At 42.4% G+C, this 21,370-nt stretch overlaps 1 protein-coding gene across 47 annotated transcripts in view; it reads left to right on the top strand.

The window, feature by feature from the left end:
- The window catches only part of ANK2 (ankyrin 2), a 732,820-nt gene that overhangs the window by 679,846 nt on the left and 31,604 nt on the right, over positions 1-21,370 (top strand). For 40 of the 47 annotated variants that reach the window (XM_069743800.1, XM_069743822.1, XM_069743806.1 and 37 more), the window contains 5 exons: positions 839-985; positions 2,882-3,128; positions 3,475-3,778; positions 17,353-17,445; positions 17,897-17,980. In XM_069743800.1, coding sequence (XP_069599901.1) covers positions 839-985; positions 2,882-3,128; positions 3,475-3,778; positions 17,353-17,445; positions 17,897-17,980 — 875 coding nt within the window. The remainder of the gene's footprint in view (positions 1-838; positions 986-2,881; positions 3,129-3,474; positions 3,779-17,352; positions 17,446-17,896; positions 17,981-21,370) is intronic. The other 7 variants (XM_069743826.1, XM_069743823.1, XM_069743819.1 and 4 more) reach the window with 1 other exon arrangement.

Here is a 21,370-nt window from a genome sequence, read left to right as displayed (position 1 = left end):
TTGTAGCTCTGCATCCCTCTTACTGTTGTAGCTCTGCATCCCTCTTAGTGTTGTCGCTCTGCATTCCTCTTACTGTTGTAGCTCTGCATTCCTCTTACTGATGTAGCTCTGCATCCCTCTTTCTGAGGTAGCTCTGCATCCCTCTTACTGTTGTAGCTCTGCATCCCTCTTACTGTTGTAGCTCTGCATCCCTCTTACTGTTGTAGCTCTGCATCCCTCTTACTGTTGTAGCTCTGCATCCCTCTTACTGTACTGTTGTAGCTCTGCATCCCTCTTACTGTTGTAGCTCTGCATCCCTCTTACTGTTGTAGCTCTGCATCCCTCTTACTGTTGTAGCTCTGCATCCCTCTTATTGTTGTAGCTCCTCATCCCTCTTAGTGTTGTCCCTCTGCACCCCTCTTACTGTTGTAGCTCTGCATCCCTCTTATTGTTGTAGCTCCTCATTCCTCTTAGTGTTGTCCCTCTGCACCCCTCTTACTGTTGTAGCTCCTCATCCCTCTTACTGTTGTAGCTCTTCATCCCTCTTAGTGTTGTAGCTCCTCATCCCTCTTACTGTTGTAGCTCTTCATCCCTCTTAGTGTTGTCCCTCTGCACCCCTCTTACTGTTGTAGCTCCTCATCCCTCTTACTGTTGTAGCTCTTCATCCCTCTTAGTGTTGTCGCTCTGCATCCCTCTTACTGTTGTAGCTCTGCATCCTTTGCTTTGCTCTTACATACTTACAGAATAACTCAATAGTCGGGCATTCCCCCAACCTTCTAGAGACTGCTGGTAGTCGGAGACAAATATCTTTATATCTCATTTCAGTCATTGTTCATCCTGTTCCTTTTTTCTCATTTAGATTCCAGTCTAAACCAGTGCCTCACCAAGATCAACCGAATGGATATTGTCCATCTCATGGAATCGTACATGAAAGAGCCCATGCTACGCCATGCCAATCGCACATATGCCGATATAGAGCAGACAATTACCCTGGATCATAGCGAAGGTGGTAAAATGCTACATACCTGCAGTAAACGGGGACCTGTCTAGAGCGAGCTGTAATGTTAGGATCTTTCATTGCTGGCATTCTAAACAGTTCAGTATGGAGAATCTGAATGAGTATGGATATTACCATGTAGTCTACATCGTGGCCAAAACACTGACACAATTTTTTTGTTTTAAAAAAATCTGCTGTTTCAGTGTTTTTAGATCTGTTAGGCTAAGTTCACATTAGCGTTCGGGGGCTTTGCGGAGGGTTGCATATGTCCTCCGTTAAGCCCCGCCTACTTCTGCATGCATCTTGCACACCTATCTTTAACATTGGGTACGCAGGACATGCAGATGTATGCGGATGTATGTTTCGACGCATAAATCCGCATGTCCTGCGTACCCAATGTTAAAGATAGGTATGCAGGACGCATGCAGAAGTATGTGGAAGTAGGCGGGGCTTAACAGAGGACGTACGCAGCCCTCCGCAAAGCCCTCGAACACTAATGTGAACCCGGCCTCGATCAGATGTTTCTATGGTTATAATTATAAGGATTTCATATGTTGTAAACTTTCATAGACAAATACATCAAGTTTCTGGATATCACCTTCTGGGTCAATGACAACTCATTCTTGTAATAGAATCAATGGCAACATTGACCATTTCTTCATATCTATCAATGCAAATATCAATTCATTTTCAGTTTTCAATAATAGAACTGACACCAGAAAAACACCACAGTGTAAAAAGATCCATTAAGGAATCCTGACAGCATTCATATTGCTATTTCATCCAAAGGCGCAGTCATAATTTTCCCTAATAACATTGCCATGAATAAAGAATGGTATCTAAATATCCTCTAAGAGTAACTTCTCCCAACAATCCAGGAATAATTTGGTGATGAGCAATTCTCTTTCCTAAATGATGGAGACCATGTCACAAGGTAAAAGTGATAACTTAGTGCCTCAATTAGCAAAGCTTTGAAATTTTAGGTCTGTAGTTAGGAATCTCCACAGATCTCCATCTCATTGAGAACCTGTGTTCAATCCTCATTAAGCGGGTGGACAAACAAAGAAATTGGTATAAACTCCAAGCACTTGATTAGACAAGAATGGGTTGTCACACGTCAGGATCTGGGCCAGAAGATGATATCCAGCATAGCAAAGTTGCATTGAATTGCAGAAGTATTGAAAAATAAGCATCAACCCTGCTAATATTGAGTCTTTGCATAAACTGAATATATTTGTCACTAAAAGTATAAAAACATATGAAGTGCTGATAATTGTACGTCAGTTACTACAAAGACGTGACAAAAAGATCTAAATATACTGAAGGGGAAAACTTTGTGAAAACCAAAATTTCTATCCGTCTCAATACTTTAGACCACGACTGTGCACTACTTTTGAGTTTTGAAGGCACCCTAATACTGTGCCCATAGAAGTCTATGTAGTCCTACTATACTTCCATGTGCTCATATTGAGGTTTCTTCTTTTGGATTCTGTATGGATCCAAGAAAAATCGCAGCATATTTCATAGGTTGCCATATCATCCAATTTGTGTATTCTGGCCACACTGTTTCCACATTATCCAATATAGCTGACATTGCTTCATATATGAAAGAAAATCTTAGTAAATAATAGTATTTTATTTTTATCTGGCTGTTTAAATATTGTCTTTTTTTTACATGTAAGTACTCGCCTAATTTCTTTACTGGGACTCACTTTCTAATGTAATCTCTCTGTTTCAGGCATAGGCAAATACCGACCTATTACCAATTTTATGGAAAGTCAATAATCTACCAGCATCTTTGTGCACTAAAGTGTTCTAGTTAGTTGATATTCCTTGCACTGTGTTGTGGCTTTTACTTTCAGGAGTAGTAATTGCTTGTATTGAATACTTCATTTATATTCGCAGGCTTTTCAGCTCTTCAGGATGAGTTTTCCAGCCCTCAAAAGCAGATCAATATTGATCATTCAGAATCACGAGGCGTTGAGAAGGGTGAACATCCTCCCCTTGTGTCTGCGGAGGACGTTTCAATCAGTTATTCATCCATCCATGAAAGCTCAGGCAGGGCTGACGATGACAAGTCTGTTGCAGAAATAATTCGTCAACTACAGAAAGAGAAAGTAGAGGAATCCTTGTCTTCTAAACTAAAATATGTGTAAGTTTTCATCAATTGGAAAATGGGAAAAAACTATCTGACAGTTTTTTATTTTAGTCAGAATGTAGCTAATGAATCAATTATAAATGGCTGCTACTTTTATATTCTTTATTTGACATTTATATAGAGTTCTCTAGGCTGTCTGGTAGCTCATTTATTTCATCCCAGCTTTTTTGTGCATCCATACAACATATTCATTATTATATTATTTTAATTGCTCATATTTTTACATCTGAATTTCTGGGCTTCTCCTTTGCCCCAGACCCCTGGATTTTGTAGTCCTGCCTTGAGGAAGGAAATTGTAGTCTATTAAAGAAGTCTTGATGTGTTATCTTATTCCTTCTAGTGTTACATCCCCTGATCTAGAGAAAAAACTGCCAGATACTGATGAAGCTGAAGACACCCTGAATTGTAAAGAAATGCCAGAGTCTCCTCTTGGAGTGTCTAAAGATTTAGTTAGGCCCTCTTTGGAGACTCCTGTGTCTGACCGGCATAGTGATTCTCCTATTGTTCAAGAACCAGATGATCTTCTGGAGAAGGATGAGCATGGAGAAAATAAAAATGACCTCTGCATCGTGGAATCATCGGAAGAGCCAGCTGACAAGTTAGATAGAGTCTCTGAATACCGATCACTCGGCTCATTTGAAAAGGTAAGCTCTACTAAGATCTGCCAGATATCCAAACACAGAGGCCTATACAACAAGGTCTCCTGTTTTCGTGTCCTAAGGAGGCCATACATGTAATGATTATCACTAATGATCCTGGACACTTTTATGTCAGTGGTTTTGTTTCTGGTACTAACAGCAGGAAAGCCTACCCGCTGATACACTTAGGGTATATTCACGTGTGAAGTATTTGCTGTAGAATTTTTGCTTTCGAAATTCTACATTGGCACTATTCACACTAAATTGTGTCCATATTGATGTGCTTACTAGCACGAAAATGATGTTTGTCACCATCATCCTTTAACTACGCACAGTATAAATTGACTTTCTTCAGCCATCAAATCTGCCGCTGATCAATTTATGCTATGCGTCTTTTTTTTCCACAGTGCTTGGAAGAGATTTCATAAAATCTACTATCAACCATGCTATTACTATAAAATGCTGCCTGTATATTCCAGACAGCAAATACACTACAAATATGTCTTTTATGAATAAGTTTATAGGGCATATTCACACGTGGCAGGTTTGTTGCAGAATTTTTTTTTCTTTGCCTGAAAAACGAGCTCAATGTCTGATGTAACTGATTATCGGGCACAGAAATTTCCAGAATTAATCTGCCACATGCGAATAGCTCCTTAATTTTCATGATTTCCTTTTTTGCTATTTCCTTAAAAAGTGGTACATGTGAGACATTTTGGATGATATTTTTTGTGATGCAAATTTTATTTTTTTATTTAACCCCTCTGTGACCTTAGACGTACTATCCCGTCGAGGTGCCCTGGGCTTATCTGACCCTGGACGGGATAGTACGTCATAGCCGATCGGCCGCGCTCACGGGGGGAGCGCGGCCGATCGCGGCCGGGTGTCAGCTGCTTATCGCAGCTGACATCCGGCACTATGTGCCAGGAGCGGTCACGGACCGCCCCCGGCACATTAACCCCTGGCACACCACGATCAAAGATGATCGCGATGTGCCGGCGGTGCAGGGAAGCACCGCGCAGGGAGGGGGCTCCCTGCGGGCTTCCCTGAGCCCCCCGCAGCAACGCGATGTGATCGCGTTGCTGCGAGGGTCTCCTCACCTCCCTCCCTGCTCGAGCCCCGGATCCAAGATGGCCGCGGATCCGGGTCCTGCAGGGAGGGAGGTGGCTTCACAGAGCCTGCTTAGAGCAGGCACTGTGAAGGCTGCAGCGCTGCATGTCAGATCAGTGATCTGACAGAGTGCTGTGCAAACTGTCAGATCACTGATCTGTGATGTCCCCCCCTGGGACAAAGTAAAAAAGTAAAAAAAAAATTTTCCAAATGTGTAAAAAAAATAAATAAAAATATTCCAAAATAATGAAAAAAAAATAAATATTATTCCCATAAATACATTTCTTCATCTAAATAAAAAAAAAAAACCAATAAAAGTACACATATTTAGTATCGCCGCGTCCGTAACGACCCGACCTATAAAACTGTCCCACTAGTTAACCCCTTCAGTAAACACCGTAAGAAAAAAAAAAAAAAAACGAGGCAAAAAACAACGCTTTATTATCATACCGCCGAACAAAAAGTGGAATAACACGCGATCAAAAGGACAGATATAAATAACCATGGTACCGCTGAAAGCGTCATATTGTCCCGCAAAAAAAGAGCCACCATACAGCATCATCAGCAAAAAAATAAAAAAGTTATAGTCCTGAGAATAAAGCGATGCAAAAATAATTATTTTTTCTGTAAAATAGTTTTTATCGTATAAAAGCACCAAACCATAAAAAAATGATATAAATGAGGTATCGCTGTAATCGTACTGACCCGAAGAATAAAACTGATTTATCAATTTTACCAAACGCGGAACGGTATAAACGCCTCCCCCAATAGAAATTCATGAATAGCTGGCTTTTGGTCATTCTTCCTCACAAAAATCGGAATAAAAAGCGAAAAAAAAATGTCACGTGCCCAAAAATGTTTTCAATAAAAACGTCAACTCGTCCCGCAAAAAACAAGACCTCACATGACTCTGTGGACCAAAATATGGAAAAATTATAGCTCTCAAAATGTGGTATTGCAAAAAATATTTTTTGCAATAAAAAGGGTCTTTCAGTGTGTGACGGCTGCCAATCATAAAAATCCGCTAAAAAACTCGCTATAAAAGTAAATCAAACCCCCCTTCATCACCCCCTTAGTTAGGGAAAAATAAAAAAAAATGTATTTATTTCCATTTTCCCATTAGGGCTAGGGTTAGGGCTAGGGTTAGGGCTAGGGCTAGGGTTAGGGCTAGGGTTAGGGCTAGGGCTAGGGTTAGGGCTAGGGTTAGGGCTAGGGTTAGGGCTAGGGTTAGGGTTAGGGTTAGGGTTAGGGCTAGGGTTAGGGCTAGGGTTAGGGCTAGGGTTAGGGTTAGGGCTAGGGTTAGGGCTAGGGTTAGGGTTAGGGTTGGGGCTACAGTTAGGGTTGGGGCTAAAGTTAGGGTTAGGGTTTAGATTACATTTACAGTTGGGAATAGGGTTGGGATTAGGGTTAGGGGTGTGTCAGGGTTAGAGGTGTGGTTAGGGTTACCGTTGGAATTAGGGTTAGGGGTGTGTTTAGATTAGGGTTTCAGTTATAATTGGGGGGTTTCCACTGTTTCGGCACATCAGGGGCTCTCCAAACACGACATGGCGTCCGATCTCAATTCCAGCCTATTCTGCGTTGAAAAAGTAAAACAGTGCTCCTTCCCTTCCGAGCTCTCCTGTGTGCCCAAACAGGGGTTTACCCCAACATATGGGGTATCAGCGTACTCAGGACAAATTGGACAACAACTTTTGTGGACCAATTTCTCCTGTTACCCTTGGGAAAATACAAAACTGGGGGCTAAAAAATAATTTTTGTGGGAAAACAAAAAGATTTTTTATTTTCACGGCTCTGCGTTATAAACTGTAGTGAAACACTTGGGGGTTCAAAGTTCTCACAACACATCTAGATAAGTTCATTGAGGGGTCTAGTTTCCAATATGGGGTCACTTGTGGGGGGTTTCTACTGTTTAGGTACATTAGGGGCTCTGCAAACGCAATGTGACGCCTGCAGACCAATCCATCTAAGTCTGCATTCCAAATGATGCTCCTTCCCTTCCGAGCCCTCCCATGCGCCCAAACGGTGGTTCCCCCCCACATATCAGGTATCAGCGTACTCAGGACAAATTGGACAACAACATTTAGGGTCCAATTTCTCCTGCTAACCTTGGAAAAATACAAAACTGGGGGCTAAAATATAATTTTTGTGGAAAAAAAAATATTTTTTATTTGCATGGCTCTGCGTTATAAACTGTAGTGAAATACTTGGGGGTTCAAAGCTCTCACAACACATCAAGATGAGTTCCTTAGGGGGTCTACTTTCCAAAATGGTGTCACTTGTGGGGGGTTTCTACTGTTTAGGTACATTAGGGGCTCTGCAAACGCAATGTGACGCCTGCAGACCATTCCATCTAAGTCTGCATTCCAAATGGCGCTCCTTCCCTTCCGAACCCTCCCATGCGCCCAAACGGTGGTTCCCCCCCACATATGGGGTATCAGCGTACTCAGGACAAATTGGACAACAACTTTTGGGGTCCAATTTCTCCTGTTACCCTAGGGAAAATACAAAACTGGGGGCTAAAAAATAATTTTTGTGGGAAAAAAATTTTGTTTTATTTTTATGGCTCTGCATTATAAACTTCTGTGAAGCCCTTGGTGGGTCAAAGTGCTCACCACACATCCAGATAAGTTCCTTAGGGGGTCTACTTTCCAAAATGGTGTCACTTGTGGGGGGTTTCAATGTTTAGGCACATCAGTGGCTCTCCAAACGCAACATGGCGTCCCATCTCAATTCCTGTCAATTTTGCATTGAAAAGTCAAACGGCGCTCCTTCCCTTCCTAGCTCTCCCATGCGCCCAAACAGTGGTTTACTGCCACATATGGGGTATCAGCGTACTCAGGACAAATTGGACAACAACTTTTGAGGTCCAATTTCTTCTCTTACCCTTGGAAAAATAAAAAATTGGGGGCAAAAATATAATTTTTGTGAAAAAATATGATTTTTTATTTTTACGGTTCTGCATTATAAACTTCTGTGAAGCACTTGGTGGGTCAAAGTGCTCACCACACCTCTAGATAAGTTCCTTAGGGGGTCTACTTTCCAAAATGGTGTCACTTGTGGGGGGTTTCAATGTTTAGGCACATCAGTGGCTCTCCAAACGCAACATGGCGTCCCATCTCAATTTCTGTCAATTTTGCATTGAAAAGTCAAACTGCGCTCCTTCCCTTCCGAGCTCTCCCATGCGCCCAAACAGTGGTTTACTGCCACATATGGGGTATCAGCGTACTCAGGACAAATTGGACAACAACTTTTGAGTTCCAATTTCTTCTCTTACCCTTGGAAAAATAAAAAATTGGGGGCAAAAATATAATTTTTGTGAAAAAATATGATTTTTTATTTTTACGGTTCTGCATTATAAACTTCTGTGAAGCACTTGGTGGGTCAAAGTGCTCACCACACATCCAGATAAGTTCCTTAGGGGGTCTACTTTCCAAAATGGTGTCACTTGTGGGGGGTTTCAATGTTTAGGCACATCAGTGGCTCTCCAAACGCAACATGGCGTCCCATCTCAATTCCTGTCAATTTTGCATTGAAAAGTCAAATAGCGCTCCTTCCCTTCCGAGCTCTCCCATGCGCCCAAACAGTGGTTTACTGCCACATATGGGGTATCAGCGTACTCAGGACAAATTGGACAACAACTTTTTGGGTCCAATTTCTCCTGTTACCCTTGGTAAAATAAAACAAATTGGAGCTGAAGTAAATTTTTTGTGTAAAAAAGTTAAATGTTCATTTTTATTTAAACATTCCAAAAATTCCTATTAAACACCTGAAGGGTTAATAAACTTCTTGAATGTGGTTTTGAGCACCTTGAGGGGTGCAGTTTTTAGAATGGTGTCACACTTGGGCATTTTCTATCATATAGACCCCTCAAAATGACTTCAAATGAGACGTGGTCCCTAAAAAAAAATGGTGTTGTAAAAATGAGAAATTGCTGGTCAACTTTTAACCCTTATAACTCCCTAACAAAAAAAAAAATTGGTTCCAAAATTATGCTGATGTAAAGGAGACATGTGGGAAATGTTACTTATTAAGTATTTTGTGTGACATATCTCTGTGATTTAATTGCATAAAAATTCAAAGTTTGAAAATTGCGAAATTTTCAAAATTTTCGCCAAATTTCCGTTTTTTTCACAAATAAATGCAGGTACTATCAAAGAAATTTTACCACTATCATGAAGTACAATATGTCACGAGAAAACAATGTCAGAATCACCAGGATCTGTTGAAGCGTTTCGGAGTTATAACCTCATAAAGGGACAGTGGTCAGAATTGTAAAAATTGGCCTGGTCATTAACGTGCAAACCACCCTTGGGGGTAAAGGGGTTAAACAGCATTCATATCAAATGTATGAAAAATATTGGGGGTGGCATTGTCTTTACAGTATGTCAGTTGCTTTCTGCTACCCCTCAAACAGTCACTTTTATTGCAGTATATATAAATAAGTTTTCTACTTGAACAATAGCACAGTCCTGTATTATGGAGCCACGGGCACTGCTTCTGGAAGAGAAAGCCTTCACAGTGTAGAATACATTGGAACATACACAGAGGTGCAATATGGACCCATAGATTTCAGGTGCCATATCATGAAGCCTTAATGTAGCTGTGTGCTTGCCTCTAACCTGAAAGGATTTATAGTCATCTGAAAAATGTCATGATTGCTCTTAGTCACATTGTTTCAGAATTTATAAATGTATAAATGCCCAACTTGTTAGCATTAATGTAATATATAATATACATTCTACATATAGTTGCCACCTTCACATTGCCTGTAACATATTCAAAGCGTGAACAAGATGTATTGCACAATATGCATTCATGTCTTCATGAGACGCTCTGTTTACGCCCCAGGATGTATATTATTCACAGAGAAAGTAATTATATTGAGGAATGTGTCACTCCGTACCTTCAGGTCTAGATCAGATATTATTACTAACAAAACATTTTAGTAAACGATCGGACAACAGTAATGCATATCAAATGTACTTGCTGTTGTTAGAGATGCAGTGTATTTATATACATATATACTGTAGATGTATTTCTATATATACTGTAGATATATTTCTATATCTACAGTCATACAGTAATGGCTGAAAGTGTTGGCACCCTTAAAATTGTTCTAGAAAATTAAAGGGCATCTGTATATGACCTAAGGCCACCGGCATCAGGGGCTTATCTACAGCATTCTGTAATGCATTCTGTAATACTGTAGATAAGCCCCCGATGTAACCTGAAAGGTAAGAAAAACAGGTTATATTATGCTCACCCATGGGCGGTCCCGGTTCGGTTCGGGTCCGATGGGCGTCTCGGTCTGGGTCCGGCGCCTCCTATCTTCATACGATGATGTCCTCTTCTTGTCTTCCTGCTCCGGCACAGGCGTACTTTGTCTGCCCTGTTGAGAGCAGAGCAAAGTACTGCAGTGCGCAGGCGCCGGGAAAGGTCAGAGAGCCGCGGCAGGAAGACAAGAAGAGGACGTCATCATATGAAGCTAGGAGGCGCCGGAAACGGACCACTGCGCCCATCGGACCCAAACCGAGACCGCCCCTGGGTGAGTATAATATGACCTGTTTTTCTTACCTTTCAGGTTACATCGAGGGCTTATCTACAGTATTACAGAATGCTGTAGATAAGCCCCTGATGCCGGTGGCCTTAGCTCATATGCGATTTTTGGGGTGACAGATTCCCTTTAAAGGGCCACTGTCACCCCCTGCAGCCGTTATAAACTAAAAGAGCCACCTTGTGCAGCAGTAATGCCGCATTCTAACAAGGTGGCTCTTTTAGTTTTGTGTTCAGGTATTACTAAAATAAAGCGTTTTGAAACTTTGCAAAAATACCTGTCTTTGTCCACGGAGGCGGGTCCTCAGCCCCCAGTTTGAAGGGTATTCTGCCGTCACTCACATTTTCAGGGGCTTTCGGTGCCGCCCCCTCCGCGCTGTTTTCTTTTCAAATCCGGCGCCGGCGCTGTGTAAATATTTGTGGGGCAGGCGCAGTAAGCTCTGGCGGTCTGACATCCCAGCCAGGCTTGGAGACTGCGCCTGTGCGGGCAGTGCAGCCACCCACCTCGTTAATCCCTGCCCCGCACTGTGTTATGCATTGTGCACAGTGTGGGGCTAGGATTCCTGGGCATGCGCATTGCGCTTCTCAGCCTGTCACCCAAGTCCCCCGCCCCCCGCCTTACAGCATCTTTATAATGTAATCAGCTGATCGTGCCTCCTCCTTCTCTCACTAGCAGTCGCCGGGAAAGAACCAACATTGGCAACTTTCCTGCTAGCTGGTGTGTGTTTTTTCTAGGTGTATTCTTTAGGTGTATGGATATGTGTTATGATCTGGTGGTTTAGGAGCAACATGGGACGAGCTCTGAAGGAGGTGGTACCTGTACTGACCGCAGTCCCTAAGCTCAACACAACACTAGAAGTAGCCGTGGGATGCTCCTATCACTCCCTAGGCACCACGTCACAGCCTGAGAACTAACTACCCCTAAAGATAGAAACATGAAAACTATCTTGCCTCAGAGAAAATCCCCAAAGGATAGATAGCCCCCCACAAGTAATGACTGTGAGTGGAGAGGGAAAAGACATACACAGAATGAAACCAGGATGTAGCACAGGAGGCCAGTCTAGCTAGATAGATAGGACAGGATAGAATACTGTGCGGTCAGTATTAAAAACTACAAAAATCCACACAGAGTTTACAAAAATCTCCACACCTGACTAAAGGTGTGGAGGATAAATTTGCTTCTCAGAGCTTCCACCTTAACTGAATTAATCCATACTGACAAGCTGGACAAAACATAGAATGCACAGAACGAATAAGTCCACAACATGTGGACAGAAAAGAGCAAAGCAAGGACTTATCTTTGCTGAACTGGTCAGGATATCAGGGAAATCCAAGAGAGATGTGAATCCAACCAGGAGCCATTGACAAGTGGCACTGGCTGAAGGGAAGAGCCAGGCATAAATAGCCGAGCAGAAAGACAATCAGTGTTAGCAGCTGCAGACTGCTAAATCCAAGGAGCAGCCATACCACTTAAAACCACCGGAGGGAGCCCAAGAGCAGAACTCACAAAAGTGCCACTTACAACCACCGGAGGGAGCACAAGAGCGGAATTCACAACAGATATGTTACTAAATTGGTGGCGAAATTTAGTTACGTTAGTTATGTTTGTGTGTGTGTGTAGCCCATACACCTAAAGAATACACCTAGAAAAAACACACACCAGCTAGCAGGCAAGTTGCCAATGTTGGTTCTTTCCCGGCGACTGCTAGTGAGAGAAGGAGGAGGCACGATCAGCTGATTACAGTATAAAGATGCGGGGGACCTGGGTGACAGGCTGAGAAGCGCAGTGCGCATGCCCAGGAATCCTAGCCCCGCACTGTGCACAATGCATAACACAGTGCGGGGCAGGGATTACCGAGGTGGGTGGCTGCACTGCCCGCACAGGCGCAGTCTCCAAGCCTGGCTGGGATGTCAGACCGCCAGAGCTTACTGCGCCTGCCCCACAAATATTTACACAGCGCCGGCACTGGATTTGAAAAGAAAACAGCGCGGAGGGGGCGGCGCCGAAAGCCCCTGAAAATGTGAGTGACGGCAGAATACCCTTCAAACTGGGGGCTGAGGACCCGCCTCCGTGGACAAAGACAGGTATTTTTGCAAAGTTTCAAAACGCTTTATTTTAGTAATACCTGAACACAAAACTAAAAGAGCCACCTTGTTAGAATGCGGCATTACTGCTGCACAAGGTGGCTCTTTTAGTTTATAACGGCTGCAGGGGGGTGACAGTAGCCCTTTAAGTATTGTCCCAGAAAATGATTGCAGTTACACATATTTTATTATACACATGTTTATTTCCTTTGTGTGTTTTGGAACAACACAACAAAACTGAGAAAAATAGGCAAATTGGACATAATTTCACACAAAATTCCCAAAAAGGTCAGAACAAAATTGTTGGCACCCTAAACTTAATATTTGGTGGCACACCCTTTGGAATAAATAACTGCAATCAATCACTTCCTATAACCATTGTAAGATGGCTGCCAGACAGATCCTTGAAGGGAGATATGTATCATCGAGGTTGGTAGCTTCGCTGATGTAAGCCCGGGAAAGCCGGCTCCAGCACATATAGTGCTGAGAGAGTTAATAGAGATTATCAGGGTCGGGTTTTACTAGCAGTCAAAGAGATGAGTGGGACTGACTGCTCACATATCCCCACCCCGGGAGAATGGTTTGGCAGATAAATTGGAGACCAAGTATCTCATTCAGTGTCTGTGACTGTCAGTGTGTTTGGTGAAGGACTATGACCCGAGCGGTCAAACCCGCACTATTAAGTAGACTGTTTACTTTTCTGTTTTTTGTAACTTTGTGCCTGAAAAGGCTGTCTATTGTTTGCATAAGCTGAGCGGTCTATGAAGTTGTAATAAACCAGCCTGGAAATTTTAATGAAACCATTTCCTGTGCCTACCTCAACCGCAGCTGAGTGAGTACAAAACCCTACACCATAAGCAAACTTCTTACACCACTCAACTGAATTTTTTACCACTCACTCACTTTTGTAAACTACTCCAGGTCTCTCATATTTGAAGGGTGCCTTCTCCCAGCAGCAATTTTAAGATCTCTCCACAGGTGTTCAATAGATCTGGACTCATTGCTGTCCAATTCAGAACTCTCCAGCGATTTTTTTTCCATTCATTTCTGGGTGCTTCTTTAAGTATATTTGGGATCATTGTCCTGCTGGAAGACCTATGACCTATGATGCAAACCCCTTAGCTTTCTGATATTGGGCACCACATTGGACCCCAAAATCTTTTGGTAATCTTCAATTTTCACAATGCCTTCCACACAGTCAATGCACCTAGTGTCAGAGGCAGCAAAGCAACCCCAAAATATCGTTGAGCTTCCACCATATTTGACTGTAGGTACTGTGTTCATTTCTTTGTGGGCCTCATTCCGTAGAATGATGTGCTTTACCAAAAAGCTCAATATTGGTCTCATCTTTCCACAAAGATGTTTTGGCAGAAGGATTTTTGCTTATTCACGTACATTTTTCTTAAATGTTGATGGATAGTTTGTTCAGACATTGATGTACCCTGAGGCTGTGGGACAGATTGAATTTCTTTGGAACTTGACTGGGCTTCTTATCCACCACCCGGATATGGATTTGAAATGATACTCAAGACCAAAGTGGAAAATCAAATTACAGGCTGTTCCAACTTCAGTAGCAATGCCCCTAGACAAGGAAATCATGCTCAGTAGTGTGTGGCCTCCCCGTGCCTGTATTACCTTGCTATAATGCTTGGGCATGGTCCTGATGAGGTGGCAGATGTTCTCCTGAAGGATCTCCTCCCAGACCTGGACTAAGTCATCAGCCAACTCCTGGACAGTCTGTGGTGTAACGTGGCATTGGATGGAACGAGACATGATGTCCCAAATGTGCTTGATTAGATTCAGGTCTGGGGCACGGGCAGGCCAAACCATAGCATTAATGCCTTCATCATGCAGGAACTGGTAACACACTTCGGCCTAGCATTGTCATGCATCAGAAGGAACCCAGTGCATCTGCATATGGTCTCACAAAGGTCTGAGGATCTCATCCCGGTACCTAATGGCAGTCACGGTACCTCTGGTTAACACATGGAGGGCTGTGCGGCCCTTCAAAGAAATGCCTCCCCACACCTTTACTGACCCACTGCCAAACTGGTCATGCTGGAGGATGTTGCTGACAGCAGAACGTTCTCCACGGTGTCTCCAGACTTTGTTACGTCTGTCTCATGTGCTCATTGTGAACCTGCTCTCATCCGTGAAGAGCACAGGGCACCAATCTTGAATCTGCCAATCTTGGAGTTCTCTGGCAAATGGCAATGGCTCTGCACAGTGTTGGGCTGTAAGCACAACACCCACTTGTGGACGTCGGTCCCTCATACCACCATCATGGAGTTTGCTTCTCACAGTTTGAGCAGACACATGGGTGCTAGTGGCCTGCTTGAGGTCATTTTGCAGAGCTATGGCAGTGCTCCTCCTGTTCCTCCTTGAACAAAGGAGGAGTTAGGTAGCGGTCCCTTCCACGTGTCTGGATGTACTGGCCTGTCTCCTTGTATCTGCTTCATTCTCTGGACATTGTGCTGACAGACACAGCTACCCTTCTTGCCATAGCTCTAACTGATGTGCCATCCTGGATGAGCTGCACTACCTGAGCAACTTCTGTGGGTTGTAGGCACCACCTCATGTTACTGTACCTCTAGGAGTGAGAGCAATGTCAAAATGCAAAAATGAATAAAACAGTCAAAAAGGATGAGAACAGAAAAATGGTCTGTGCCACCCCCTGCAGATCCACTCCTTTATAGGGGTTGTCCTGCTAATTACCTATAATTTCTTCCTGCTGTCTAATCCATTTGCTCAACAGCAGGAGAGATTTGATTCACAGTCATTGTTGCTTCATAACTGGACAGAAGTGTGATTAACTTTATTTTTCCCTTACTTTTTTGAGCAGTGTGTAATATATTGATGGCCATTTATTATGTGATGTAGAAGTCCTTTCGTTAAAAGGCAAATTCTTCTAAAACTCATTGCAGTTCTTATACACTTTAAGAAGCATCTGCTTTGCTGGAAATTGGTTCGGGTTCATTTGGAAGAACTTGCAGCCTTCAAAATTGACAATACCCTTCTGCTCTTATGTAGGATGTCAACCTGTTATGCTCTGTAGTTCTCAGCAATTATGTTGCTTAGGTAATCATCAGTAGGTAAGCATTACTACTGGTAATGTAAGTTCAGTAGTATGCTGGTAGGCAGTAGAATTGAACGGTTATGCTATATAAAAAGAATGTTTGTCCTTATGCTACCCTAAAATAATTCATAGCAATACTTCTGGAAGACATCTTTTTAGTGGGAAGTGTGTCCATTTTGAATAGAACAACTATAGAAAAAAGGAACATTTTAAAGGAATAGTTAGAGTTGATCAAAAAAGATTCTCAGGACCCAAATCTAGCATCTATATCTGTTGTCTGTGGCATCTGGATGATAGCCTCCTTCCTACCTGCCGGCATCCCTGTGGACTCTTCTAAATAGTAGAACTGGTGTGATGTACTGTTTGTATCACACCTCGACAATGATGACGTTCAAGGTCTACTAATCAGAAGAGTGTATGGGGATGCCGGCAGGTTGGAGGAGGTTTCCAAGGCTCTGGTACAGTAGCCACATACTGCAGCTGGACCATGGTCCTGAGTATCCATTTGCTTAACTCTAAAAAAAATTATAAAGTGAAACTTCATGTAGTGATTAATGGTGAGTATTTTCATTAGAAGACATAGCCAAAAATTGGACCAGGGATCATTTCCACTTAGGCCTTGTCCTAAATATGTTTAACTTTCACAACAAAGTCACCATTTATTTTTTATTCATTTGTATACCTACTGTTCACCGCCAAGTAATCAATATGTCATCAAATATCTGGCATTCTTTATTTTTCTTTGACCATAAGTGGTATTTTAAGTAGAATATGTGTACATTTTTCAATGAAAATGTTTCTTTTTTTACTTTTCACATTTGTTTTAAGAACAATATGGTGATGTACACTACTAAGCTTCCTCCACATTCCTCAAACATTGTGACCCCAACTTCTCTGTAGAGTGTATGTGGAGAGGTAGGGGTGCGCAGTCACATACAGCAGCGGCTAGTGGGGAAGGGGGTAATTAACAATAAGATAATTTGTTTATCTAAATCATTCCTTGTAATATTTACACTTATGACCAAACGATAAATGAAGTACTCTGGAAGAATGCTTGAAATACGTTTTTAAGCTTCTACTTGAATTCCATATTTTGAATTATGGAAACAAGTTTCTGCAAATATTTTACATTATCACAACGGTTTGTTTCCTTGTGTTTTAGCTTGGTCACACTATTCGTTTTCTATTACAGAAGTGCAGTATGTGTGTAATTACAATGGTATAATTGTTTGCCTTACCCTTCGATTGGCAAAAATGTATTTTTCCCACCATTGATTTATTACTAGTTGGTAAATTACAATTTTACATAGAATTTAAAGAGAACTTGTCGCCGGGTCAAAATTGGACAGTTTTTGCGCTTATTTTTTTTCCTACTGCTCCCCTGATTATTCCATTTATTTTAAATTTGCCTTTTTTAATGGGCCTTCTTATTTTTTATTGCTAATTTTTATGGTGTTTACTAATAGGCCTTTGTTCACAGGAATCTCTGGGGTGCGTATTTATGTTGATTTGCATAATTACCCTGTGAGATACACCCCCTTGGTGAAGACCACAAAAATGACATTTTATTAAAAGGCCCATATCTCTGGAAGCATCTGGTAGACTTAGAGGAAAAAAGCAGAAAACGGAATACTCAGGGGAGCAATGGGAATAAAATAAGAGCATTAACTCTTTTGACCTGGCGATAAACAGGTCCTCTTTATGGAAGCCTAAGATGTAGTATTGTAAAAGAGTACCGCTTCCATGCCTCCACCAGGAGCTAGCAGAGGAGCTAGGTGAGCTAGAGACCCACTCTGATGAGGACGAGATGGTAACTACCAGGGTCGTACGTCGCCGTGTGATAATCCAGGTACACAGCGTTTAACTCCTGCACGTCCCTCAGCCAGTAGTTACTAAGTCCTGGTTACAATTGCAAGGAGTCCTTGATGGCCATGCAATGCAATTATCTACTGATTAACATGGCTGTCTGCATGATTCCCAACTAATGCATGCCGAGTTCTGTGAGTAAGCAGCACCCTCACCAATACCAGTAGAGAAAGTTGATTGTTAGCTTCTTCAACTCACCTTCAAAAGTTCAGATAGAAGACCAACCTAATCCTGATTATAGAGCTTTATGCAATGCAGGGTCGACTACTGCACTTTTGACCAAGGTCCCATGCATGAACCTAACACTTTTTTTTCAGATTTGTTTTTAGAATTGTATTGCTAATTTTAGAAAAAATGTTTCATGCACCTACTAATGTGGATGTGGTAAAAAAATGGATGAATTTGGTGAATGTCAGTTCTTTTTTATTCTTTAGTCAGACAATATGGCAGACATCCTACCCGAAACAGTGACAGAGGAGCAGTACACAGATGAGCATGGCCATATTATCGTAAAAAAGGTATCATATGCAAGTAATATGAAATAAAGGCATTTGTAAAGTTTCTGCTGTTAGGACTATTGAACCAGTACTGTTAATGCTATAAAAGACATACCGTATTTTCAGACTATAAGATGCATCGGACCACAATACGCACCTTAGATTTTAGAGGAGCAAAATAGAAAAAAAATTGAAGCCAAAAATGTGGTCAATTCTGCATTAAAATCCCCTATCCTGGTATATATGGCCCCCTCATACCTATCCTGGTATACATGGTCCGCACATTCCTATCCTGGTAAAAAATATATATATACCTTATATACTCGAGTATAAGCCGACCAGAATATATGCTGAGGCATCTAATTTTACCACAAAGACCTGGGAAAACTTATTGACTCCAGCATACTGTTGTATGCGGTGTTACCCTCTACCACTTTGTTAATAAAGGTATTTTATCTTTATATACTTTCTTGTCCTGTATTGTCATGATCACATGTTCGGCTTTCTCTTGTTTGGTTTCCGTTGATTCCAGTATAAGCCTGGTATGCATGGTCCCCTCATTCCTATCCTGGTATGCATTGTCTCCTCATCCCCTTCCTGGTATGTGTGGCCTCCTCATCCCTATTCTGGTATACATGGTCCCCACATCCCTATCCTGGTATGCATGGACCCTTCATTCCTTTCCAGGTATGCATGCCCCCCTCATCGCTATGCTGGTATGCATGCCCCCCTCATCCCTATCCTGGAATGCATGGCCCCCTTATCCCTATCCTGGTATGCATGGCCCCCTCATCCCTATCCTGGTATGCATGGCCCCTTCTTCGCCATTCTGGTATGCATGGTCCTCTCAATCCCCATTCTGGTATTCATGGTCCCCTCAATCCCCATTCTGGTATGCATGGTTACCTCATCCCCGTTCTGGCATGCATGGTCCTCTCTTCCCTGTCTTGGTATGTATGGTTCTTTCATCCCTATGCTGAAATGCATGACCCCCTGATCCCTATCCTGGTATGCATGCCCCCCTCATCCCTATCCTGGTATGCATTGTTTCCATCTAAAAAGCATTAAAAAAACATGCTCCCTCGTAGCATACTGTTCTGATGCCGTCGGCTGATTTATGCTTGTTAGCAGCACATGTCAGTGACATCATGCGCTGCTTGCAAGCAGAGGACAGCTGTTGGAATACTCACTGGTCTCCACGCTGGGACTATGGACTTGCGGAGCAGTGAATATTCAGCATCTTTAATAACAGGCACATTAACCTCAGCCGCAGACTTCCTGCAATGGCCGGGCGATCACTTGTGCCTGCTACTAAAGGGAATGAATATTCACTGTTCTCCACTCCCATGGGCATGGAGAGAAGTGAATATTCATTCTCTTTAAAAGCTGGCACACGTGATCGCCTGGCAGCTGCAGGAAGCTGGAGGCTGCGACTACTGTGCCTGCTATTAAAGATCAATGAATATTCACTGCCCTCCATGCCCATGGGAATGAAGAGCAGTGAATATTCATTCCCTTAAATAGCAGGCACACTTCAGAGCTCAGCCGGTGCAGGAAGCAGGCAGCTGCTGCTAACAGCGTGTCCGCTATTAAAGAGAAATTAATATTCACTGATCTCCACTCCCATGGACGTGGAGAGCAGTGAATAATCATTTCTCTTTAGCATCGGGCTCAAGTGTTAGCTGCAGTAGCAAGCTTGTGCCTCCTTTCACCCACTGCTCCTTCGCTCACCCACCTACCCATCCAAAGCCACAGCAGGTACATCCGGACTATAAGACGCACCCCCATTTTCCTCCAGATTTTTGGAGGAAAAAACTGTGTCTTATATTCTGGAAAATACGGTACACTATCCTTTTTAAATAAAATACAAATACGTTTTCTAAGAACTCGATAATATCCACATATCCACATCACATCATTCAAATCCTAAAAAAATCTACAAAGTTCTGCAAGCAGGAACATGCTTGAGGCTGGACGGTTCGATCCTCTGTTTCCCTCCCCGTCAACAAAAAAAAAAAAAAGAAGCACATGACAACAGTTTCATTCCCACTCCCGCCAGAGTGCCAGCACAGGTGTGATCTCTTCAACCCTTCCACCAGCACTTTGTGTTCACTTCTTGCTCTCTCCTTCCTTGCTCTGAAAGGGAAAGCAAGCACATCCCAGAATAGTGATGCTCCATGGGTTCCAGTTATCTTCAAAATATTTCATTTTACACTATTTATTATTTGACCAATATTCATAAAACCAATTGTAGTGAGATCATCTGCCTGCCTCAGTTTCGCTGTGCAGCTTCTTTTTGAATCTCAGTGGATGCTCCCGCAACAATTGGTTTTATATGTAATGTTGAAATAATTTATTACCCCTTTTGAATAATTCTCCCCATTACATTTTTTAAAATTCATGTCTGTTAGGCAAATATGTACAGAAAAATCCCCTTTTCCTTGCTGTGTCTGCTAGGAGACCAGGGATAACAAGCCAGGCACAATTGTTAAACCCTTCTCTCAATTTTATGAAATTAAAAAATGGAAGGCATCAAGAGGAAATCCCCCTGTGTTCTCTGCAAGATTAGGCTACTTTCACACATCAGGTTTTTGCCGTCCGGCACAATCCAGCGAGTTTTGAAAAAAACGGATCCGTTTTTTTTTGTGCCAGATTCGTTTTTTTCTTATAGAGTTGTATTGGTGCCGGATTGTGCCTGATGGCCACACGTTTCATCTGTTTTTTGCCGGATCCGGCAAAAAAACTGTTTCCGACGGGCGGAAAAAACGTACAGAGGAATGTTTTTTTCTGGCCGGCGAAAAAACGCCCAGCGACTGTCCGGCGAAAAACGTATGAAACTGAGATGTGAAATGATGAATCAATATCTCTCTCCCTCCCCCTCCTTTTTCCCCCAAACAGGAAGTCCAAAATCTAGGCCCGGTAAACAAAAACGGATCCAGCAAAAAAACGGATCCGGCACATCAGTTTTTTACTATCTGCAGTGGATCCATTTTTTTTTTTTTCAAAAATAGCCGGATTATGCCTGAAGGCAAAAACCGGCTGTGTGAAAGTAGCCTTAAACAGAACCTGTCAGTTAATTCATGCTGCCTAAACCACGGGCACCTAATGCCACAGCGTTTCAGAGAAAAATTGGTTTGAGGATCCGCATGGGGACCACAGGGAGATATCGGATTAGTCCGGTGCTGCACCTGGACAGCTTTTACCAGCACTGCTCCACGTGATTGACAGGTGCCTTCCTATATCATTTTATCATCTTTATAGTCTCTTCTTATGGTCTCCAGTTGGATCTTTATACTGTTTTTTCAGAAACCCCTTGCTGCAGTTGTGCAGCCAGTCTCTGATTCATGCTGTCCATAATAAATAAATAATACATTTTTTGAAAGAATTTTTTTTTTTTATTCACACATCCTT

Source organism: Ranitomeya imitator, chromosome 1 (assembly GCF_032444005.1).
Source record: "Ranitomeya imitator isolate aRanImi1 chromosome 1, aRanImi1.pri, whole genome shotgun sequence".
In the NCBI taxonomy this organism is placed as follows: domain Eukaryota; kingdom Metazoa; phylum Chordata; class Amphibia; order Anura; family Dendrobatidae; genus Ranitomeya; species Ranitomeya imitator.
The sequence above is the reverse complement of the archived record's forward strand: the minus strand, read 5'-3'. Positions and strand labels throughout refer to the sequence as shown.